The sequence below is a fragment of the Pectinophora gossypiella genome, chromosome Z (genome assembly GCF_024362695.1).
Source record: "Pectinophora gossypiella chromosome Z, ilPecGoss1.1, whole genome shotgun sequence".
NCBI lineage: Eukaryota > Metazoa > Arthropoda > Insecta > Lepidoptera > Gelechiidae > Pectinophora > Pectinophora gossypiella.
This window is the reverse complement of record NC_065433.1, coordinates 5,605,472-5,631,658: the sequence shown is the minus strand read 5'-3', so window position 1 is coordinate 5,631,658 and position 26,187 is coordinate 5,605,472. Positions and strand designations below refer to the sequence as shown.

Sequence of the window (26,187 nt, the reverse complement as noted above, 5' to 3'; positions counted from 1 at the left end):
GTGTGTGTGTGTGTGTGTGTGTGAACCTCATCTCAGATGCAAGAGTTGTGACGTTCGGATCTCAGAAGCAAGAGTTGTGACGTTCAGTATAGTCACACCCCGGACACTTCATACAAAGAACCTCGTTTTACACAGACACTACACATTGACATTATCGTACTCGCGCATCTGTGTGTGACGTCAGACAACATACGATTCAAGTCTAAACTATGTTCGAGGGGCGTGAGGTAAACCTAGCTCAGACGCTGGTGGGGAGCGGAGAGTTGCCTTTCTATAAGTAGTGTTATTCTTTATTCTATGGTATAGTGGATCTGTTCTATCTAATATTACTGAGAAATGGCGCCGAAGATTAGTCAAACTGTAAATTATTTCTATCTATCTACTCAGCCTGTATGCACCCACTGCTGGGTATAGGCTTACTCTCTTTCACGTCATCCTTTCCGGTCCTGTGCAAGTGTCATCCATTACTTTCCGGCATACCTCACAATGTCATCCGACCACCGGGCTGGTGGTCTGCCTCGATATCGCATACCATCCCTTGGCCAATATTCAGTAACAGCCTTAGTCCAAATAAAAAAAAAGTAAATTACTTACTGGGATTCAATTTGCCGGGCTGTATTGACGACGTATTCCAAGTCAGTTTCTCCTATGAAGACCACAATTATTGTGGTCTTCTGGTCTTCCTCTGATAAGCCCTCCACCAAGTGCTGAAAACAGGAAACAGAAGCATTCAATAAATTTTGCATTCGTACTATTCGTACATTCCGGATTATATTCGACACTCTTGAAGAGTGAATAAAAGAATAGTGAATGGGCATTTTACATTTTAGGCCATAATCTTCACTTGAAAATTAGGTGAAATAGTGGTACAAATACGGTATTAAAAAAGGTACCTACACCCATCGCACGCTGAACCCACTTCGCCATAATATAATACCAGTCAATATATTTATGAAAACATTATGTATGTGCGTAAAAATGTATCTCTCCTTCCGAGAAACTGTGAAAGGCATACTTACAATACAAGGAATAAAAATAAAATTGTTGTTCGAAATTCTAGATTAAGTAAATTAAATTCATCTTTTTTGGGGTTATGTATACGATTTTACAATAAAATACCAGATAATATTTTAAATTTGTCAGAGAACAAATTTAAAGCTCACGTGAAGCTTACTTTATGTAAAAAAGCCTATTATAAGATTAATGATTACCTAAATGATAAAAATGTCTTGTATTGAATGTGTTCCTCTAGTTATTAAATAACTTGTAATGTACCCTCATTGATTTAAAAGATGTGTTGCTGTTGCAGTTTCTTGTCATTTCTTCTCCTCAGCCATAACACCTTGCGAAATGACGTAAATTCAAAAATGTTACATTGACCTTCAACAAGTTTATCCATGATAATTACGTTGAATAAATGATTCTGATTCTGAATTTAAATGACAATTTTACCTTTAGAAGTTTCAACTCTAAATGTGGCTACATTTTTTTACTGGATGCTCAACTGCATTTGCAGTCTCCAATAATCGCAATTTACCCCGATAGTAGCCTAGAGGTAGCCTTATCAACGGCGATTCCCGCTACGGCGAGTCTGTTTACGGCAAGTGTCTTGACATCTTGTCTGTCATTTGCATGTACAGTCATGAGCAATATAATGTACCCACTTTAGGACTCTGTCGCACTAACATATTTGACATTTAGTGAGACTTACAGTTCAATTTGTCAAAAAAGTACAAATTATTTATTAAATAAAAATACATAAACAAGTACATTCCATCCAACTACAGTTGTATGAACACACATATTATTAAAATTAAAACATAAAAAAGGGATAAAAAGCTATAAATAAAAAATTCAAAAAAGTTAATGTGACATGGTACCAAAGTGTATATAAGTACAATGTAATATGTCATATTAATGCTTGTGACCGTACAGTTCAAAATAGGATTTTAATCACGCTACATACAATATTTTTTTCCACTGAAATAATTTCATATTATTTTCGGAGACATTCCAGCCTATTTTATAAATGCAGTAATCTTATGGAATTAAATATGTGATACATAGCTACTACCGTAATTTTATTTTGTTTTATTATGTCGGAGTTAGTAATGAATTAAGAAGAGAAATTGAATTGGAGAGCGAAGGCGGGAATCACCGTTCGGAGAGTCGCTGTCAACGCTACAATTCAGATGCAGAACCCTAAAAACGTTCTTCCTGTGGGATTGCTTTTAAAATGAATCTGTAGGGTGGGAACGGCGGTCGGAAATTAAATTCCTAATGCATTTTCCACAAACATTTTTATACATCCATAAATTCACACCTGTCATCCGTAGTAGAGTAGGCAGAGCCACAAATAATCAGAGGATAACTTGCAAATTTTTAATACGAAGTCCTATGATGGATATGACAATTGTAAGATATTCATATATTATTATAAGATATAGGACACAGTATGACAGAGGTAGTAAATATAATATATCGGAGAGGTTAATATACTTTTACGTATATTTAAAAGTATATTAGCTTGAAATATACTTGTACTCGATTCAAATACGAATCAAAGTTAACTTTTTAAACGTTTCGAATATTTTTATTCACAAGCTTAGCTATTTTGGACCTGGTTCACCTTTTGCTGAGGCCTGTTTTATATCGCCTAACTGATTGTAGAGAGAAGCCTTTTAAGGCGGTGGTCTCTATAAAATTTTGTTGTGACGAGTTTTTGGTGGCTATTAGCTTACTTTTTTTCCCGACTGCAGCTTATCAAAAAGGACGGTTATGTGCTTGACCGCTCTGTGTGCATACAAGTCTGTTCCAACCTAACTTCTAAACCACCTGTCAGAATTTAACAAATAAGGTGTCAATAGAAGCGTCTTGATTGTCCGGTGGTTATAGATTAGGTGACGTTACGCTAAATTCAATGTCCGTGACTTTACGGTGCTTGTCCCAATATTTTACCGACTCTATCGACTCCGTGTTTTTTCTACCGACTCTATGTGAAAAACCCTTTATTGTATAAACCCAGTCAGAGAAACGTTATGCAATGAATGACTATTCCATTATCTATCTAGCAAATACATTTCTATTGATATAAAGATTTAGTTCTCGATAAGTTTTGTTTGTCGTAGTACGGCTTTGAAATAGACTACTCTGGGCGCCATCTTACTCGCGTCAGACAAAGTACTGCGAGGTAGAAGGCAAGAGGGAAACCGTATTTTTCCCTGAAAAGTAGCATGGAGAGGGGAGGGTGGCTTTAAAATTAGCAATGATGAAGTTTTGCCAACAAGAGAGTTCACTGTTGATACACGAGGAAGGAAAACAACATATAATATTTAATAAATGAAAATAAGCCATTCGGACCGCATTGGATATTGCATTTTCCTCGCAAATTAAATGCTAATTCTTTTTCATTTTATTTTAGTTGCGAATATAACGGTCAATCCGGTTTCTAGTTTAGTTAGAGTCAGGCCAATCTGATGGCCCAAAATAAGACAACTCTGTGCTTCGGAAGGCATGTCCCGAATACTACTTTTAGTAAGTAGTTACATGAGCCAAGTCAGGCCTTAAGTGGCTTTAATAGCCCATTGACGTTATAAGTTACAAGTTTACATCCCACATGTAGAAGATGTCGTCAACACTTTGGTAGTGAAAACGACACAAGCGCCTTTTTGCAAAATCACATTCTAGATACGCTAAATTTAAACATCGTAAACATTTGTGGGCTAAATTCTGACACATACATACATAAACTTACATCTATTTCCCACCGTGATAAGTAAGATATTATGGAACATTTGCATCGATCCTGGCACACTTCTCTTGCTTCCTCCACATTCATCAATCATTTCATAATCGTTTCACATTCATCATAATTGTTTCATGCTTCGGAAGGCACGTTAAGCCTTTGGTCCCGGTTATTACTTACTGATTTAAGTACGTAGTCGTTACATGTCATGTCAGGGGCCTCTGGCGGCTCAATAGTACCTAATCCTATCACCAGGGTTAATGAGGTTGGTAATCCACATCACAACCCACACGATAGAAAAAGAATCGTTTCATACACGCACTCCGGTTCAGAGTAAATCGTACGGAACCTTTTCTAACGATATATCCAATTTGGTCAATGTACGTTCTTCTAGGTCTTCCTCTGCCAGCCACCAACCTTTGCTTTATATACTGCTTTCGTAATCCTGTTCTTCATCTGCTTTACCTGCTCTACGTGCTACATTTAAAGCTAGTACTTATTAAACAAGAGGACCTTTCCACACTCCTACGAATTAATATTTAACATTATTATAATAATATTTTAGGTATAATATATATTATGTGACTAGGTGTGTATACTACAATGAACTGTATACCTAGTAAGTCCAATGTTATTTCATTTAATAGAACATAATTTTTAAATTTAATTTAATTTGTAAATTATTACATAAATAGCCTATATACGTCCCACTGCTGGGCACAGGCCTCCCCTCAATCAACCGGAGGGGGTATGGAGCATACTCCACCACGCTGCTCCAATGCGGGTTGGCGGGTTGTAAATTATTACTGGCAATAAATTTATTTTATTCTTATTCTTCTTCATTATTATTTTGAATATTTTTATGTATGGAATGATGAATAATAAGCTATGGAATTATGTAATGACTATTATGGAATTCTGAAATAATCAATCTTTATTTATTTTATCATTCTACGTGTATTTAATTATTTTAACATTCTATATTTTCACCGAACTGAAATTAATTCAAAGGAATCGAGGTTTTGTTAAAGAAAATCACATTCTGACGTGTTTTAAAAAGACGCTTGGAGTTGTTTTCACTATAAGGCAACGCTATTTAATTATTCACTAGAACACCTGACTACATCGCGCAGGGATACTTGTAAAACTGCTGTTCAGCTGCTTATTTTCCCGGACATGTAACAACGACAAAGTTGTGTCGTCTTTATTAATATGATACCAATAGTACTTATGGCCGACCAAGTAGTTAATGTCATATGCGGAAATTATTGTTCACATCATCATTCATTCGTCACCACTAAGAGCCACGCTCTTATCGGTCTAGCATTCCCCATTCTTGTCTATCAAAGGCCAATTCCTTCACTTGGTTATAAGACACGACGTTCACCTTCTCTTTGATCTTTTCCATGTAAGCTCTTCTTGGTCTTCCCCTTCCTCTCCAAGTAGCTAAATAATTCATCATAACACGACATCTGGCATAACACGACCGTATTAAGTAAAACTTAAAAACACTTGGGAAAAAACGTTAGCCCATAACCTGTAGTAAAACACGTCGGTTATCCAGTGCAGACTATTTTTTTTTATTTTTACCTTCACACTATAATATATGACAGGTTACACATTCCATAACTTAGATGTCGCTAGTAGGTACATTTTGATACAAACTTTATACAATATTAACATTTCCTTGTACCATTTATTATCCATCTTATGAGAATTCGTATCAAAAGTATCAGCAAGTTTACTTGTGGCTCTACCCACCCTCGTGGGCATTATGAGCGTGAGTTTTAGATAAAGATTAGTCTGGCACTGTTTTGTCATTAGCAACAATATAATAATTGTTATAGTTTCATCCTGTTGGTTATCGCATCCGGCGAAACATTGCATTGACTGCATAATTTATACAGGGTGTTCTGCAATTAGTGAATCAAACGAAACATTCTGATAGCGGGGGTCATGATCATGACTATCCAAAAAAATATTTAAAAATTGGCTTACATAGCCCTTTTTGAACGTCAAAAAATAAATTACGTATTATGGAACTGGCTGCAAAACTGTTACCACTAAAGTACTATGTACTAAAGTACTACAGTATACATTGATACTTAAAAAAGTGTTTTTTGTAGATATTTTAGAACTTAACTTTACATGTAGTGCTTATCTTTTCAAAGGTGTTTGCTATGGAAATTAGGCAGGCGCTGAAATTAAGAGATGATTTTTGATGGAATGATTGATGATAGTTCCTGGGATATTGCCGTTAATTTTCTAAAGTCCGCTAAATTTTCAAGAGTAGTTTAAAAACAGCCGAAAATCGTATGAATTTTATTGTTATTTCTTGCCAAATATTTCGAAATATTCTTACTTATATTTAAAAAGAAATTAAGTTTCGTATCTATTTTGACACAACCCCAGCCCATGTTTCGTTCGATTCACTACTTACGATGACACCCTGTATAGGTATATTTTGCATCTCGTCCATACATTACATACCTACATAAAGTTACGTTACTGCCGTTTTTGCTTGGAGTCTCTTAAAAAAAGTCGCGGACCGCGTCCCGTCCTGCAGTAGTTTTAGGTGGATGAGACTTTCGTTATGTAAAAAATGACGATTCATTGTGTAACTAAGTATTCTTTGTTACGTATACAGATATTTTTGAATTTGAATTTGCCAATGTACGCAGCAGGCATTAGGTAGAGTTACAGGGACGTCTGCAGTCTAAGCGTAGCCTTAACTCAAAGCCGATTTTGTGAAGCTCGCATTATTTAAGTAGTTGGTCGATACTTAATCCAATCAAAAACTAACAATTATAGTTTCTGGAAAATGCACCTGACATACATTTTACACATACGTTTAGGCACATACGTAAAGGCACACGCGTTTAGAAGCCCAAAACGACTAACATATCAACGACAATATACGATTATTGTGCAAAAAGGGAAGGTAATACTCACAGTCAAAGTAATCATGAGGTAGTTTTCCTTATCACGTCGTACTGTGGGAATACCAATGACGATATCAGTGAAGTTTCTATTCCCCCTCATGTGGAAGGCAGGCTTTAAGCTGAGGGGGTTGTCCATTAGGTGTGGCAGGAGCTGGTAGACAAACAGGGTGCGCAGGAGAGTTGTCTTCGGTTGAAGGCCAGAGGCGACGCGGGTACCTGTTGAATTAGGACGTCCTTAGTATGAGGAACAGGGTTGCGGGGGACGCGACACGTCTTGTGCAACACATACAATGTACATCACTCACGACTGTATCCCTATTGGATTAGTCAGAGGTATATCCATCGCTAGATGAACTAAGTACCCACATCCCACCGAGCTTTCTGTTAGAAAGTGAAGTGAGTGGGTGTGTATGCTTTGCGTCACAGTGCATCGCTCTAAAAACATAAACAGGTAGGCTCATTACACCTACCTGTCCGACAGGCTAGATGCGTCAAGGTCACGATGGTTGCCATGGTTACTCCCCACCAACTCCCGTTTCCCGATCAGATCGTGCAGTCTAATAGCAAATCGGCGGGTCGTTACTATGGAAACCGCGATCTCGAGCGACTTGGTAGGGAGTAACCATGGTAACAATCCGTGACACATCTATCCTGTCGGATGTAATAAACCCTATAACAAAGTGCAAAGCGCAAAAGCTCTTACAGTGCATTAAGTGGGTATATTGCGTTGTCTAGACCTTAGTAAACAAATGCACTGGCCTGCAAAACTAAGTACCTACTACTCTTTCTTTTTTTGTAAATTATAGAAGTTCGAGATTTAAAATAATATTTTTTTTATAAATAATTTTATCAGCTTTCTTTGTAACTATCAATCTATACATTAGAAACATTTCGGGTCCTTTTTTAAAAGTTATTATTATTTTGAAAGTGTAGTGCTTAGTTTTGTATGTCAGTGTAGACAAGTTTTAAAGCTCCACGTGTCGCGCTCGCAAAATGGACGCAAGCAATGGTGTCATAAATATAATTATATTATTACTTCGCGCTCATCGTCGCTAATGCCTTACATACACCCTGTACTGTGGGTTCAGCCTAGCTTTACTTCAAGTCCAAATGACCCGTTAAGATCTCTTCCTCTAGATTGGTAACTAGAGTTACGAGAAGTTACGAAAGAAGAATCTTTTTTCGCTGGTTTGTAACTAGTTGTGGAAGCAGAATTATTTCAGCAAATCAAAATTCTTCCGTATCGTACCTACGCACTGTTCGAGTTTATAGTTGTATATGGATAATCCCTATTCCAGAACAAATAAGATAGAGAAAAAATCGGATTCCATTGAAATTACCTGCCAAATTCTACCGACAATTTTTCAAATAAACAAAACAAAAGTCGATTCTTATTCGAGTCTTATTTTGTTTTTCTATAGTGATTGAAACGTTATAACAGTGCGCGAAAAATCGTCTTTTCAGTGTCTGAATACCCATTCATATCTACTTAAAATAAAAATCCGCAAAACATCTAATTCGCTCGCAATGGCAGAGTGTTTACACGAAACACATTCATAACAAGGTTTATTAATAAACCTTACATCAAAACCGCTTTGCATTTCATCTTGAGTTGCAAAAGGTGTTAGTATACTTACATAGGTATACAAAACATAACAATATTTTAGGAAAGTGAGTGAAACGGAACGTAAGATTGATAGAAAGTAGAGAAAATACTATATAAGGATAATGAATAAAAGAGAGCTCTTTGTCCACAGATTAGAAAATAATTTTAATCAACTTATCGATTAATATTATCTATAAATTATTCAAAAGCATAATTGCAATACTAGTAGTGTAAAACGATACACAAACTTCACTACTACATTATACAAATAAAAAAATGGTCGTTTTGTGTTCTCCAATAATAGTGCCTATTCGGTCGCACACAAACTTTACCTATTTTAGTTTGACACTTCTTAAATTCATTTTGAGGAGCTCGGTGGCGCAGCGGTTAATGCGCTCGGTCTGCGATTGTTGAAGTTAAGCAACTTTCGCAAAGGCCGGTCATAGGATGGGTGACCACAAAAAAAAAGTTTTCATCTCGAGCTTCTCCGTGCTTCGGAAGGCACGTTAAGCCGTTGGTCCCGGCTGCATTAGCAGTCGTTAATAACCATCAATCCGCATTGGTCCCGCGTGATGGTTTAAGGCCCGATCTCCCTATCCATCGATAGGGAAGGCCAGTGGGGACGTTAATGGGCTGATGATGAAATTTATGGCGTCCTCCACTCACAATTAGCGCAAGAAAGAGATGGAACTAGTTTTAGTTTTGCCAAATTAAGTCGGTGGTTGCATGATGCGCTACAGAAAACAAAATAGTTAAATAGTAGCTAGGAAACTACTTAAAAGACAAATTTAAATTATAATCGCCAAGCAACACTCTTAAAAAGTAATAAGTTCAAACAGTACCACTTATATTCTTCAGCATTGCAGCTATCCTTGGTGTCATGGTTGTCTCCTTGTGAAAGTTAGAGGACATCAGTTCCCCAGAAATGCGTTTATTCTATAAGCAAAATTAATAACATTAAACACGGTAATGCAGACTTACATAGAATATTATCGTCTGATCTTCCAACCCGCGAAGGGAAAACAAGTCCAATACAGGTTAGGTGATATACCTCCGAAAATTGCATTTCTCGGGAATGTGGGTTTCCTCACGATGTTTTTCTTTACCGCTGAGCACGTCATTATCCAAATGATCCAAATATGAATTCGAAAACAAATTCGACAATCATTGGTTTAGGCCTGTGCTGGATTTGAACCTGCGACCTCAAAGTGAGATCAACTAATAATGTAATAAATAATAATGTACTTAATAAAATACTCATGTATTTACCCCACGCTGTAGATTGATGACTTCTTCGTGACGTGCGTGGTACAAAGATTCCAGGAAGTGTATGTGAGCTTGCATCATGGACATTTTCTGTTCCATCATATCCACTCGAGGCAGACGAGCTGTAGACAATACAAACAACATTTTATTTCAATGGAAACAATTACTTCAATGCTGGACTGGGACTTAATAAAAACAGACCGCATTCAAGAGCTTATGAGCGTTGTATATTTAGTTATTTCAATATCGCACGAATGCGCCGTGGGGAGATTCCCTAGTTTGTATAAGAATCTAAATAAAAAACAATAGTACCTACTACACAAAATGCAGGACTATCTAGACTACGTTCCTCAACGACAATATAGATGGCGCTGTATAGATTTAACGTGATAATTGCATATTTTATAATTTCTCGGGGTAAAAAATACTCATGTATTCGATATAGTGACTATATAGTGACGATATAGTGACTAGGATTGAGATGGGAATGTTAGGTTGGTTTGGACACGTTGAGCGGATGAAGGATAATAGAATTGCAAAAGCGGTATATAAAGCGAAAGTTGATGGTAGGGCTGGCAGAGGAAGACCGAGAAGGACTTACGATGATCAAATTGGAGATGTCCTTAGAAAAGGTTCAATACGATCTACTCTGAACCGGCGTGCGTGTATGAAGCGATTGATGAATGTGGAGGAAGCAAGAGAAGTGTGTTAGGATCGAAGCAAATGGAATTCTATAGTCTCTGCTTACGCCGGTGGGAAATAGGCGTGAGTTTATGTATGTATGTATGTCGGGGTTAAAAAATATAATGAAATGGCATAGCCATAATATATAAAAATGATTGTTGCTTGATATTTGGATCAGATACGTATAGAATTATGTTGCTATCTATAGAAGAAGTGTTGTGCCTGGGTGTAATAACCAGGGACCTCATTTACACCTTAAAACAAAGATAAAAGATGCATATTTTGTCTGTTATCCATGAAATTAGAAGGTTAAACGACGGCAAAACTATACAGCGCCATCTACAGTTCTTTTCGGGAACGTAGCTTGGAAAGTCCCCATTGGTATGAATACCCACCAGAATACCTGGCAGCAAAGTAATGCCTTTTACAGTTGCTTTTATAATATCATACAGCTTAAGTTCCTTTCAGAGAAAAGCCATAGCTGAACTAACTAGTTATTACCCTGGTGTTTATTTCCTTCAGGAAATTAAATATTCATTTGGATGGAAATGCGCCATACTCGACTACGTAACGCCTAGACTTGTTATGCTTAGATATACATCGTTTAGGTATACATCGTACCCTCATCAGGGCAGAGGCAACAGAACATAAGCCCACGACAATATCCCAATGGGAATAGTCAAAAACACATCCATCGCAAAATGAACTAAGTACCCACATCTCACTGAAATTGTTAGACCAACGTGATAGGTAGTGAGCCGTATCGCCGTCTATAATGCTCGACCCAATTGTGTTAGTGAAAACTGCGCTTAAGTCCGGTACCGACTCAAAAGAAAAGATATAATAGAGCATTCAGAAGAATGAGTGGTCATAGCTTAGCTAATTATGAGCTGTCCTAGCTGGAGGATACACTTTACCTGACACTTTACTTATAACAAATCTGCTTTCAGAAGAGAAAGAAGATAAGTACTGATTGCAAATTTAGCCAGGAAAAAAAGTCCGGTGCCGGAATTCAAACCGGCGCTCCCCGATTGAGAAGCAAGCCGGCCGCGCAGAGCCATCCGCCTATATATTCTTCCTTCGATGAAAACGATCAACCGCGTGGTGACAGATTGTCAGCCCTTTGCCGTCAATTTCTTAATATATTTATGGATTAACACGTTCACAGTCCCCATACAAAGTTTTTTTTCGACCCGGTAAGTCCAACTTAGATAATGTCGAATTCGTATGTTATTATATGTAACTACAACGTATAAGAAGTTTCATTTCCGAAAAATCATTTTTCCTTTCAGTTTTCAGCAGTTTTTCCCGTGACCCACATGTGGGGGCACGGACTTATGAGGAGGAAATAATGTGACCCCACGGACTTGGGAGTAAATTTTTTATTTTACTTTGCGAGTAGTTCAACAATTATTATAATTCCTACATTTATCTGAGACTCGAAACAGTTGTTGTTTTGATTCCGATATAGTACGTTCACTTTTGCGCATAAAATGTCTATTTTACCGGATAGGGATATCCAGAGGATTCTGGAAGATAGTGACGCTGAAAGCATCATATCAGATATTGAAACTGTTGTATGAAAATGAAGATATTGAAGACAAATTATAAAGTCGCGGAATTTTGATATAAATAAATATATTTTTTTAATAAAATAACGTTTTTGTTTTACTCTATAGAAAATAATTCATATTTCCCGCACGAAAAACAAAATGTGGATTGTTTTTTTTTCATCCTATGACTTCATCCTTTGCTGATAAGTCCAGTAAATTACATAAACGTACTCCTAAGTCCAAGCCCGAAAACGTAGTTCGAAGTTATATGAACCCCGTGACCCACACGTGGGGGCACGGACTTGCCATCATACTTTGTGGTGCCCCCACGTTGGGGGCACTGGACTGGCAACGTGTTAATTTACAGTACACGTATACACATATGATTAGGCGTGAAAATAACACAATACTTACTAATAAATATACCAATCGATACGGCTCCGTTATAATTTAGAGTAGTGTTCTATATTAGGATACAACCTACAATAATCATGGACAAAGTACCTAATAAACGCATTATTATGAATACCCTAACCTGTTCAGTTCTGTCATTAACGATCAGAGGGTATTTGTTTTCTTAAGACACGTCTTTTGTCTAACAATGCACAAGATCTCATGTATTAAGTTGCAATATTTCCTGCGCAGTAAGTTCGTATTTGTAAAGAATATAGAGAAAATGTATATCGGAAAACACGTCGGCGAAAACTTTATCTACACACGTAGGCGATTCTCACACGACACGCGCATCGAGACGACAAGCGGATGCGGTGAATCGGATTTTGTAGCGGTGTACCCGCGGCAAGAGTTATCCGCGCGGATTACCGCTTCGCCGCGAGGATGGTTTTCGATCGATAGGTACTAATGATCAGGCCAGTCTTGACGTGGGCAGTAACGCAGCGCCGAATCCAGACCATTCAAGTCGCTGAAATGAAAATGCTTCGGTGGATGTGCTCTGACGAGGCTCGAGAAAATCCGTAACGAATACGTGCGCGGCAGTCTCGGCGTACGCGACATCTCCGAAAAGCTACAAGAGAGCAGGCTTCGTTGTGTGTAACGTTACAGCCAATCTAAACGTACCAGGGCTTAGACCAAGAGGACGACAAAAACAAGATGGGTGGATGTGGTCAAAAAGGACCTGTGCATGTGCAATGTCTCCGAAAACGACACGTCTGATAGAGCGAAGTGGAAGAGAAGTACGAAGAACGCAGACCCCACCATCAGATGGGAATAATAAATGCCAAGGAGAGAGAGAGAGGTACTATAGATACCGTAGCTGGCAGTGATCCGCGCGGTAAGACTGTCCGTCTTATGCCATGCAGATCTCTGTTTGTCCACGCGGATAGGAGGTATTAGCGTGTTAGAAATCAACGAATTAGGCGATCCTACGAATGTACCGCTCATCGATGCGGTGTAGTGTTCGTGTGTTAGGCATCAGTTTACATACAAGTCCTAAAAACCGCTTCAGCGCCAACCAAGCCGATGCACTGTGTCGTGAGAGTATCGCCCTAAGTTCACATAAATTATATAAGCGCTCTTCCAGGAAAGTCGACTTACGTAGGTGCTTGTTAGTTTCTAGGGTAGAAGTTATGCAATATCTACGTCTTTTAGATATTTCCTAGCCTAGAACTTATATACTGGTGTCTATGAAAAATGTTTTAAGTCATTATAGCATAGTGAATATATGTTTACGGCGTCTGTGGTCCAGTGGTTGAGCGATGTGCTCACGATCCCGTAGGTATGGGGTTCGATTCCCGGCGGGGACAAATCACAAAAATCACTTTATGATCCCTAGTTTGGTTAGGACGTTACAGGCTGATCACCTGCTTGTCCAAAAGTAAGACGATCCGTACTTCGGAAGGCACGTTAAGCCGTTGGTCCCGGTTATTACTCACTGATGTAAGTACGTAGACGTTGAGTCATGTCAGGGGCCTATGGCGGCTCTGTAATAACCCTGACACCAGGGTTGATGGGGTTGGTAATTCACCTCACAATCTATACGATAGTAGAAGACTGGGGCAATGATGTTTTATAACCCTCTGAATGAAAGCTTATGGGCGACTCTACTTTCCACTAGGTCAAGAAATACCGCAGTGACACGACGTAGTGGAATTCTTTTAGGTACTTATATAAAATGACGTCCTCGACCCTTGGGAACGAATGGTTAGAAAGCACTATAGAAATAAAAGGCAATGACTGAAGACGCGGGAAGAACTTGTTAGTGAGTTTTACAGGGCAAGTTCGAAACTTCGGTATTTTTAAGTCATATTTCTATCAAACTCTGTCCTTTATTCACAGAGAGGTGGCACCGCGCGCATTGCAGCGGGGTCTTAACGAATCCTTAAAAGTAATTCGTGTAGTTTGGAGTTTTCCGGTGCAAAGACGGTATTTCTTACAATTCTCTTGTACGGTTTTATAAGTAGTAACATAGTTATGAATACGCCAATGGTTTTGATTTCTTTGGAAAGACAGTTTCCTACATATTGTAACGAATACTAAGGAGGATGATTCAGACCATGATTCCGAGTTAATAATTATCAAGCGGAATTTTCCATCGATAAATTCACGATATTTTTATATTTTTTAAATCATTTTCAGTTCTATACTTTAGCGACGGAATTTTTTGTCTTTCAAATGCCAATTTTTGTTACGATGTCACTAACACCCTGTTTAAACAAAAACTCACGCCTATTTCCCGTTGGAGGAAGCAGACTATGGAACTCCATTTGCTTCGATCCTGTATACTTATCTTTCTTCGTTCACATTCGTCAATCGTTTCATACACGCAGCCAGTTCAGAGTAGATCGCACCAAACATTTCTAATAGCATCCCCAATTTGGTCAATGTACGGCTTTCTAGATCTTTTATTGGCAACCCTACCAACAATTGGTCAACAGTAAATATGAAAATAGAATTTATTGAAAGGACAGCATAATATATTGAAAAACCAATAAGATCAGTACCTACATTTTGTGAGACTTTATTTTATTTTTATTTTATTTTCTTCGGAAAACCAACAGCAACAGAAATAATAGATTATGTTATAACTATACAATTATTGTATATTCTGGCTTATAACTATACAATAAGCCAATTATAGTTAAGACTTTTCGTCAACATCAAGTGATAAGTATTATAAATGGGTAGTTTCCTAGGTCAAAGATAAAAGAAATTCTGATTACTAAATAAAGACAGATCTAAAGGTGAGAAAAACTTTTCTATAAAGAAGAATAATAATAAGTAAAAGTTATAAGTGCAACATTTTGTCATATTTTTCTATGACGCCACAGGTTGCTTTTCCATACAAATTTCATAGTAATTTCGTGTTTTGACGTTTAGTAAAATATAACTGGTTTCACTAGTTGGAAACTACCCTATTACAGGATATATTTGTATGTATAGACTTTTGCGAATGCGAATGCATCGACAATTCCGTCAAGGATAGCGACTGTCGCCTGACTGAACTATGCGCATGCGTTGCTTAATATGTTGGATTTTATGCCATCGGTGAACTAGTAAATGGCAAATACTCTCATACATAGATAGATAAACGCACGACCGTGGGTTGTAGGTTGCACAAGCAATCAAAAGACAGTGTTGAGGTCCATAACTGACCGAGACGCCAACGTCACGTCGCTGGCAACGTCGCCAAATAATTTACATTGCAATGGCTTCGTTGCCAAAGCGTCGTCAAGTGAGTTAAATGCATACATTTCAATATGAATTTCTGGCGACCGTCGCCGGCTACGTAGCCATGGCGTTTCGGTAAGTTAAAGGCCTTAATTCGTCTGAAATTGTGACGAATCGCGTAATGAATTATGACGTCACAGGGTAGTTGATTTTATTTCATCAATCTACGGCCATAAGCATGGTGAAGTTTAATCTGAAATCTGTTTCTCAATAAATTGTCTAGCTCCGGAAATATTAATAGTTAAAACCATTGTAGAGGAATTTTCCGTCCCGTTGTAGCAAGACGGTATTTGTATGTAGCTGATTATAGCTTCTCTCTCTCTGTCTCTCTCTCTCTCTCTCTATTTAAGAGCTGCGCTCTTGTCGGTGGAGTAATCGCCATTCCTCTCTTCTTCCCGCCAAAACCTTCACCTCCCGATACGACACGACCTGCACCTTCTCGTTTTTTTATTCTTTTGATTATAGCCTATATTGCAAAAATGACGTTACGATTTTCTGTTGGTGGACCTTATCGAACGTACGGTACAGGTAGTAATACGTAATATTGTTGCTGATTCCAGTATCTAAATTTATTTTAAGTTACACCTGGTCTGTCATTTTCTTAATCGCCAGGCATAAAATTTATGGAACACGCGTCAATTTTAGGCAGAAATTTAAAACACCCTTACAAAATTTTATATTGGCCAATAACCCGACAGAATTAGGTTGACGTAGGAAGAAGTAAGACCGAGAGGGGGTGAGGTTAATCTAGCTCAGCAGCTGGTGGGGAGCGGAGAGTTGCCGTTCTATACGTAGTATTATTCCTTATTCTACTGACCGCTTTGCGCCAACCGCGACGGCAACCGCGTCGTGTGATAACTACCTAAAACTAATAAGTTTTCTAAAAATAAAAACGTGTGGACTTAAACTTCGAAGATCCGATATAAGACGCATGTCTTATCTTAAATCTACCCTCTCAATATAGAAGAGGCTTTAGTGGCCGTGGACGGTAGCCAATTTTCTAACATGTTCTGATCTTCGCCTGAATACATTATATAACTACTTACTAGTAATTACGACATCGGGCTCCGTGGTCCAGTGGTAGAGCGTTGTGCTCACAATTCGGAAGCCCCGGGTTTCGAATCCCGGTGGGGACAAATCATAAAAATCACTTCGTGATCCCTAGTTTGGTTAGGACATTACAGGCTGATCACCTGATAGTCCAAAAAGTAAGATGATCCGTGCTTCGGAAGGCACGTTAAGCCATTGATCCCGGTTATTAATTACTGATGTAAGTACGTAGTCGGTACATCAGGGGCCTATGGCGGCTCAATAATAACCCTCAATAATAATAGATGAAGAAATAATTTCAACTTTGGACAATACCAATTGTTTTACTAAAATTGTAATATTTCTTTTTTGATGTGGCTTATTAAACCTCCCAGAACTTCATACCAACCCCGCTGGTGTGATCGACCTATTTGTCCGACCAAGTAGATAATGCCTCAAAGCTACTCGTACGATAGTCATGACAAAAAAGAAATCAGTGCTCCCACAGAAACAAGCTCAGCTCAGCTTGACACAAGCTGATTGTCTGTCGGAGCAGACATTTTCTATCCACCTCTCAAATTTCAGAGTACTGTTTGAATTGGGTAGTTTCCTAGATCATATTATGAAATTCTTTCTCCTTATTCATTTCTAAATAAAAACAGATCTAAAGGTGACAAAATTCATTTTATTTTTTTCTATTTAACTTATTTATAAATTTTAATAAGGAATAACTTAATAATAAGTGCGACATTTTTTTACGTTTTTCTGTGAAGTCACAGGTTGCTTTTTCATACAAATTCCATAGTTATTTCGTGTTTTGCGGTTTATTAAAAAGCAACTGATTTGACTAGTTGGAAACTAGCCTATATCGTTCAGAGTTAATCTTCTCATAACGTGTCGACAGCGACAGACGTTAAATCGACTATTGATTTGAAGAAATCTCATAAAACATGTCACGTGACATATTACCACAGAGCAAGGAAACAAATCCCGCTCGGTTGTTACAACAGACGCTAGAAACAGTACATTTTTTGACGTGCCTTAGTAAATGGCATTTACTACTTGGCCGGACAAAATAAAAACGGTACCTTTGTTAGACAGAAGTGTATTTTATTCAGAACATTTTTTTTGGGCTAGATATTATACTTTATATATCATTGCAATTTCATCAACCTCAACTTATAACATTATAGTTACGCTGAAAGAATGTAATTTTTTTTAAATTACCTATATGTAATATTATATTATTATATTTCACTAAAAAAAGCTTAAATACTTACATGAAAACATTAGTTCACGTTTACAAGTATGTACATTGTACGTAGTTACATGTTGTGACATAATTTGAAGAATTAGCTTTTGTTTCTATGCCATGTCTCAAGATTGATTTTTGTTTTATTTTTTATGTAGCACCACCCTATGGCAAACTCAAACTTTTTATTACGCCTGCTTGTTTTTTCCTTTTGTATAAATCGAGCGTACGTTCACACGATCTGTGGATAGTACATTACGCAATAGCTACTTAATACTGTGCCTTACGTGTGTGTGTGTGTATATATTATGTAGTATATTTTTATTACCTACCTACATAATGTAATAGAATAATAAGTATATGGATTAAAGTATTAAAGTATTGAATAAAAGAATGGAATCTCATAAATGGTTTTTTTTCTCATTATCAAACATATTATTATAATCCTCCCTTTTGATTCGCCGTAGTAATAAAATAAAGTTTAAACCGAAAGGTATTATTATATACAACTCTCTTTTATCCCAAAATCCATTAAAAAAATAAATCCGAATCGAACCCATGTCTTTTGGCTTTAGGTGGCTCAATAATATCCTAGCACCATGGTTATTGAGGTCAGTCGTTGATCTCACAATCCACACAAGAGAAGAAACTAGAATCATCATAATTTTGCAACAATTTGAGTGCAACAAACAACTCTGTAGTCATTCTCATTGCACTCCCAACGCTATAGGTGCAATGTTAAAAAAATGTAACCCAACAGTTAGCAAATCAAATTAAGACCATTTTTTTAAAATGTGCATCTAGATGCGACCTATAATGTATTTTATTGCCTACTTCTTCACATACTTACCTTGTTCACACATCTATCCCAGACCTAGTGTTACCGTAGGGTAATCGATTACGAAATCGAATGTATATCGGTTAATAACTGATTATTCTCTAAGCCCCTAAATAATCTAAATATCGACATGTACTTATCGATTTAATCGATACTGTTAATAGGCATATCGATATTTAGATTATTTAGGAGGTTCATAATCGATTATTAGACAACGTTAGTCTAAGCACTAGCACAGTAAATGTATTTAAGTTGGCACTAATCCTTGGGTTTATAATGGAACGTGCACTCAACAACAAGACGAGATAATGAAGTTTATTTTCCGGATAAAGGTATTGTTCATGTTGTATAAAAATTCTTTCAGCTGCGCTCCGACGTTTTCAAAAGCAAGGAATGTTTTTATGGATATTTCAAACATAATTCTAAGATTGAAAATTCTGTGCGGAGTGTTCGGAGTTTGCCAAACTGGAGAGAGTTTCTGAATGCTTTCTAACCCTTTTCGTAGATCTTTTCCTAGTTAATGCCATTTGTGGAAAATCTATAAAAAGTTACGTCAAAAATTAAAGATTCGTAGACTGTAGTAAAAAAAAGCAATGCATGAAAATGCACAGAACCGGAAAGAATGGCGTGAAAGAGAGGAGGCCTCCAGCGGGTGGATACATGCTGAGTAGATAGATAAGAAAAGAAAACCTTATTGCGGGATTCCTACACATCTTAATTATCTCCCTACTGCACTTGGCTAATACTAATAAGCTATACTAATATACTTAATCAAATAGTTGCACTAATCGTTACGCATCGAGGTTGTATTAACAACCTCATCAACCCTGGTGTCAGGGTTATCATTGAGCCGCCAAAGGCCCCTGACGTGGCTGTTACTGACTATGTGCTTACACACTTACACAGTAAGTAGTAACCGGAACCAACGGCTTAACATGCTTTCCGCGACGGATCATCCTACTTTCGGATAATCAGCCTGTAATGTCTTAAACAATTTAGGGGTCCCAATCACAAGTGATTTTTGTGAAATGTCCCCACTAGTATTTGAACTCTGGACTTCTGGATTGTGAGACATAATAGAAAATAAGAATCTTGGTATGACTTAGTTAATAATAAAAACAAAAATTCTGAATTCCTTCTACGTTGTAATTTCCGAGATGTTTACGGAGAAATAATTAAAACTGAGGAACGAAAGGAAATATTTTTAATTAAGTTTCTCGTCATTATGCAGCGTAGACAGCAGATAGGTACATTGGATAGCAGGGATTTACTCGACAATATTTTTGAACTATTGAGTGGATTATTTAGGTATTAACAACAGAGATACGCTGCGTAGATCTAACTACGATATATGTGTAATTCTATGATCCAAAGCGGCAATATATTGTATACAGAACTCAGTACAGTAACATTAATCTCTGTATTTTGTGTCCATTGTGCTCAATAAAGTATTTTATCTATCTATTTATTGAGTTTATTGATCGAAGCGCGCGATATATGTCGCATTTATTAAGAAGGCGATTACCATGTCGCGGTGACTGTTCTTAGGCTGTCTTAGATATAAACATAGGTGCATCTGTAACATACTACATATCAATGCGTCCATGGGTACAAGTAGGTAAAGAGCGACGCGTGAGCTTTCCTAAACATGTAGGTCATAACCTCCGGCCATCGTACAAATCCAACATGCTTCATGAAACATGAGATATCTAGAAATAGATGTTATGACGTCAGTACGTCTTGTTACGTCGTAACCGACTGATAGGTAGTGTTCACCTAGATAGTAATCATTTTATTTTGTCCAGAATTTTTATTCAATTTTCGATTCAATTCAAAAATCGAAACACTAGTTTCTGGTTTGAGCAATGCACTATTATAAAAAGATAAGCGCGCATTATTATGCATTAAAATTGTATGTCTGTTTCTTTCATACATTGGGGATTTTCAGGGCAAAAGTGAAAAGGCACTATTGGAGTTTGCGTGTTCTACCTTAGACCATATCGCTGCTTAAGACCGGGCTGAATCATGGTCAAACGCACGCAAAACTTTAAAAAGGTAATCAAAAATAAGATAAGATATTTATTGCATTCCTGATGTTTTTAAAGTGGTCTTAAAACTAGAGGAAAGTACAAACAGGAACCCTGTAAGGCGACTACAACAACTTAAAATTTACACAATGAAAACTGAAAACCAAGAACAAAAATAATAAAGATTATGTTAAAAAATAAAAATAACAGATACGTACATTTACAATAATCAGTATTTCAAAAATTCGTTAAAAAACTCATGCAGCGTATAGAAAATACATTTAAGATTCAGTACCAATGCTTCCAAAAGCGCTCTTTTTGAAGAAAGACGATACAGCAACAGGATGTTGAGTGCTATGACGCGTATTGTGACAAAATATGCAACAAAAGTAAAAAAAAACACAAAAATGTCCTTACACCAGACAGTAAAGGCAAGTTAGTGATATTGAAACAGGTATTTGCGGAACGCGTACAATTTGCTACGCTAAGACTCATGTTATGAGACGTAGCGACGACATTATTTAATAACTCATAATGTTAACATAGAGCGTCGCATAACTGCATTTATACGAATATATACATATATATAGTAGTTAGATAGAAAAGAATCGATTGAAAATAACGTACGTCGTTGAGCTGACGTACTTGATAGATATAATACCTACTTATCGCGCATTGAGACTATTGTGAAATGTTATCTTATTGAAAAGGAATCACTAATTATACTGAACTAGTCGTTCTGTTTCGGTCGGTACCTTAAGGCCGGTCATAGGATGGGCGACCACAAAAAAAAAGTTTTCATCTCGAGCTCCTCCGTGCTTCGAAAGGCACGTTAAGCCGTTGGGCCCGGCTGCATTAACAGTCGTTAATAACCATCAATCCGCACTGGGCCCGCGTGATGGTTTAAGGCCCGATCTCCCTATCCGTCCATAGGGAAGGCCCGTGCCCCAGCAGTGGGGACGTTAATGGGCTGATGATGATGATGATGATGATGAGTCGTTCTGTTTAATAATAGGTAACTTACGTAAAGAATAATAGCTACGTCATATAACCTGTAGGTATTTTATTTAATGTACTTCGGGACCCCGCCAGCGTGGTCGACGATTTTCCTCTTACCGTTATTGGCAAAGTAGAAAATTCTTTCAAATATACCCTCAGACGACGCCGTGAACCAGAGGTTCGCGCCCAAGCTGTTGTCTTCAATTTTATACCGAGTGAGAGCCCTCAACGCTCCCCATTTGTACGGCTAACTAGTGAATGTAATATGCTGCAAATCTACAATAAGACCCATAAAAATGTATATAATATTAATATTATAATATTGTTAAGGTCTTCCAAACAGAAAAAAAACTCAAAGAAATGAATCTATAAACTGGTGCCCGCAGCTGCAGTCTATTAATAGAGAAGGTGGTGTCACGATCAGGGGGGTTAAAATGGCCACATCGAAGCAATTCATCTAAGTAACGGCCTCCGTGGTCCAGTGGTTGAGCGTTGGGCTCACGATCCGGAGGCCCCGGACTCGAATCCCGGTGCGGACATATCACAAAAGTCACTTTGTGATCCCTAGTTTGGTTAGGTAGGACGTTACAGGCTGATCACCGGATTGTCCAAAAGTAAGACGATCCATGCTTCGGAAGGCACGTTAACCCGTTGGTCCCGGTTACTACTTACGGATGTAAGTACGTAGTCGTTATATGAGTCATGTCAGGGGCCTTTGGCGGCTCAATAGTAACCCTGACACCAGAGTTGATGAGGTTGATAAATCACCTCACAACTCACACGATAGAAGAAGAAGATCTAAGTAAGCAATATTTGCAATTTGACATTTGCGCATATAAAAGTAAGTGCGCAATGCAAACAAATGTCAAATAGCAATATTGCTTTCTTAGATTAATTGTTTCTATATGGCCATTTTAACCCCCCAGAAGACGGAAGTTACCTGTATCTACAGCATTATTTACCTTAGAGCATAGAATCATAATTTTACTACGTATAGATCGGTTTTTAAACTCCCCGCCCCGCACCAATTCGTAACGGGCGCCGAGCTTGATTTACCTCGCCCCCTCAGCGTCTTCCTTGTAGTCTAAATGGCTGTACTAAGGAGTAAAAGGGAGTGCGCGCGGATTGTCTGGTTCGCTCGCACTTGCGCTATAAGGTACACGATTAGAATAATATTTTTTTTTTAAATAAAATGTCTAGGGTGTGCTTTGCTTTATAAAAGTGAAAATCGCATGCAAATTTATTCAATAGTTCTCGAGAATAGACCGAACACTTAGAGGACAAACTCGTGTTGACGACAATATTTTGACGATAAAGAGATGGGCAGAGATGAAACATCATGATTTTCCACGCTTAATATCGTGTCCAAAATTGTTATCTGTCAAATTGTCACCACAATTTGACAGATAACAATTTTCTGTCAATTTTTAGACACAAATGAATGCGGATGCAGTTTTGTCTTAAAAATTGTATATTTCGGTCGGAATATAAGAAGAAAGGAGACAGTACTTATTATCGTTATTACTACTTTATTAGAGAGGTGGGTAAGTGGCTAAGGGAGCAAGGTGGCGACTCCCGGTCCGGGCATTACTTAGCGCAGTATATTTCCCTCGCCATCCAACGGGGCAACGCTGTGAGCGTGATGGGCACATTCGGTCGAGAGGTGGTAAAACGGAGCATTTTTAATTGAGCTTTTTAATAGTTACTTGCGCGTACTTTTGTTTCTTTTTGTTTTTAGTTTTAATAGTCTAATTTTAAATATTTGTAATGTTAAGATTAATAATATTTGTTAAATATGTAAAATGGAACGTAAAGTAAAAAGTAGGTAAATAATATATTTATTTCCTCTACAAATAACATTGTTCATTGGCCGCCTGTTGTGCTTTGAAAACCGACGCTGGATGGCGCCATAGCATGGCTCCATCGCAGCACAAGCTGAGCCATTTCCTTTTGCCCGTATTCGTAATATTCATAATTACCTAGTTTTTATAGCAAACGTAACTTGTTACTGGCAATAAATTTATTTTATTATTATTATTAAATTAGTAAGCATGTATATTAAAGTCTGCGAATATTTCGTCCACTCTTGTCCAAAAACGGTCACATGCAGTGGCCTTGACGCTTTAATTTAATCTTGTTTCCTGATAGCATCGGGAGCGCTTCTTTGAGAGACTGATGTTACAGGATCAATTAAATTGTCCATTGACAACACGTCGTAGCTTCAAACTGTCTGCGTTGAAGAAAAAGTTCTATATAGTACGAGTAGTTTCCGTTTCTCTTATCGTGTCGATGGCAAACTAAATAGTATCGGCCCAAAACTTGGCAACAAGTATGGCGCTATCTGCAGCGCTCATCAGATCCTCCTCCCTGCAGGTGTTCGGGCACGCAGGACACGATGTAAGATGTTCCATCGTTTGGGGAACAGTGCCGCACTTGCACTTTAAGTCCGAGCCAACCGAGAAACCCCACCTGAACATTACTTCGGCCCACCTGAGTCCGAAGTCTATTTAGAGACTTCCAGGTAAGCCAAGGCAAATCAAGACCTGGCGGAGGTCTCTCGGACGGCGAAACAAAAGGTTTTGGGAGGTGTACCCGTTCAGTTTTTTATCCTGAGACTGTAGTCATATCTCGGACGCTTCGCGCGGGAGGGGGACGGACGGACAGTGCGCGCTCTCTCCCTTACTCCTAAGCGGTTTTACGGCCATTTAAGACTAAACTAAGATCCAGGGGGCGAAGTCAGCCCTTGATACGAATTGCTGTGAGGCGGAGACTTAGATGTCGCCTAAGCTTCTGGCGCCGTCACTTCGCAGTCAATTAGTTCTTTTATCTACTTATTGGCATGTCCACTACGATAGGACTTAAATTGCTTACCGATAGACGCGTGCCTTTCTTACAATTTATTAATGTGTGCGAGATTATAGCAGGTGCCTTAGCCAAGTTGCGAATGATTACAAAAAACGACAGCGACAGTGACAAAACATGGCCTTATGTCAGTCATATTTTTTGCCTGTCTGTCGGTTTTCGAAATAGTTTGCAACTTGGCCAACCCCACGCTTACTCGTCTCCCGTGGAATTGTGTTTCTTTATACTGCTCCAGTGACTTTCACGACGACATAATTATGGAGCATTTCTCCACTTCCCACTACATCGGGCCACATACTTGTTCCCATGCTGCCGCTTCTGATAGCACAGACCGACCGTGTAACCCGCATTGTCATACTACGGCTATTGACTTATTAACATCATTTTTTTCTCATTCAAAGCGAAAACACTTCAATAAGGCGACATTCACAGTAAAAAATATATATTATGATGAATGAGGTACAATTAAATAGCCTGGGAAAAAAAGCAATAGATATAGGGGAATGCAGGAGGGTTGCTTCACGGTTGTCAAAGGTGTCAATTATAAAAGCGCATTGAGTTGTAACATCGTTGTACTTTGCGACTATGAATTGCAATTATTATAATTATCAAGTATTATTCATTAGCTCTACGCCGAACCCAACGATACAAGACTGAATTTTATTCAGCTATTGAATGCCTTGTAGGAACCGTGGCAGCCCAGTTGTTAGACGCTTGACTCGCAATTTGAGGTCGCAAGTTTTTCGAATTTGTTTTCGAATTAATGTTTGGATCATAAATCACCTTTAAGTAACACAAGGCGTCTCGACACTTTCGATTCCCACTCTTTACGTTAGAAAATATTGAAATAGGATTATATACAACTTGGCCTTGTGGACGATGACAACAACCAAAACATTTCTCTGTTTGCCAGGGTTTAACTATGAAAGCTTAGAGCTATCATTCGTAGATCCCATATACGCATTTTTTTTACCATGACCGCTAGACTCTTTCGGAGTGAATCTGGGGGCACGGGAGTGCCCCGCCAAGATGAGCTAAGCGAAGCGCAAGGGCCCCTGACCTTGAAAAGAAAAGGTAGTGCCCTCACTACCTACCTTTTCTCGAAACTAGTGTTGCGCAATAATCGATTATTTTCTTCTAAATAATCCAAATATGTCAATTATAATCGATTATTATAGATACCATCGATTGTGAAATAGTTGCAATACTATCGATTACATCGATTATTTCAATATAATCGATTGTCGATTGATTATTTTCGCCTAACATTTAGTTTGTGAACTTAGTGCTTGTTATAGTTAGGACGCGTAAACTCTACGCGTCCTAAGATCTGATAACTTTTACACATTGCGTTCGATATGATCTCGTCTTGGCAACATTTTACATGAAAATGTTTTTGGTGGGATTACTTCTTCGAGGAAAATATGATACAATTATGATTTCTTTGAAGCAGGTCGGAATTGAAATTGCTGCTTGAAAGAGATGAAAGAAGTACAAACATCGCATAAGTTTCTCCCACTTACTCATGTTGATAATACCTAGTACTTGTATTTCAAACAGTGGAAATGTTTTATGAGATATAAGCGAAACAACTATAGAGTCTATAAATTACCCCACTCGCGCTAAAGAAATAATAGTAGGCCCCTAGGTACGAATGTAATGGTCACAAAGTCCTCGGTTTGGGAGATCAATTACCT

At 38.0% G+C, this 26,187-nt stretch overlaps 1 protein-coding gene across 3 annotated transcripts in view; it reads right to left on the bottom strand.

Moving 5' to 3' along the window:
- LOC126380092 (alpha-1,3-mannosyl-glycoprotein 4-beta-N-acetylglucosaminyltransferase A-like) overlaps positions 1-26,187 on the bottom strand; it is a 76,640-nt gene that overhangs the window by 20,199 nt on the left and 30,254 nt on the right. For all 3 annotated transcript variants that reach the window (XM_050029315.1, XM_050029316.1, XM_050029317.1), the window contains exons 3-6: positions 9,563-9,681; positions 9,136-9,229; positions 6,698-6,903; positions 595-707 (exon numbers count right to left, since the gene is read on the bottom strand). In XM_050029315.1, coding sequence (XP_049885272.1) covers positions 595-707; positions 6,698-6,903; positions 9,136-9,229; positions 9,563-9,681 — 532 coding nt within the window. The remainder of the gene's footprint in view (positions 1-594; positions 708-6,697; positions 6,904-9,135; positions 9,230-9,562; positions 9,682-26,187) is intronic.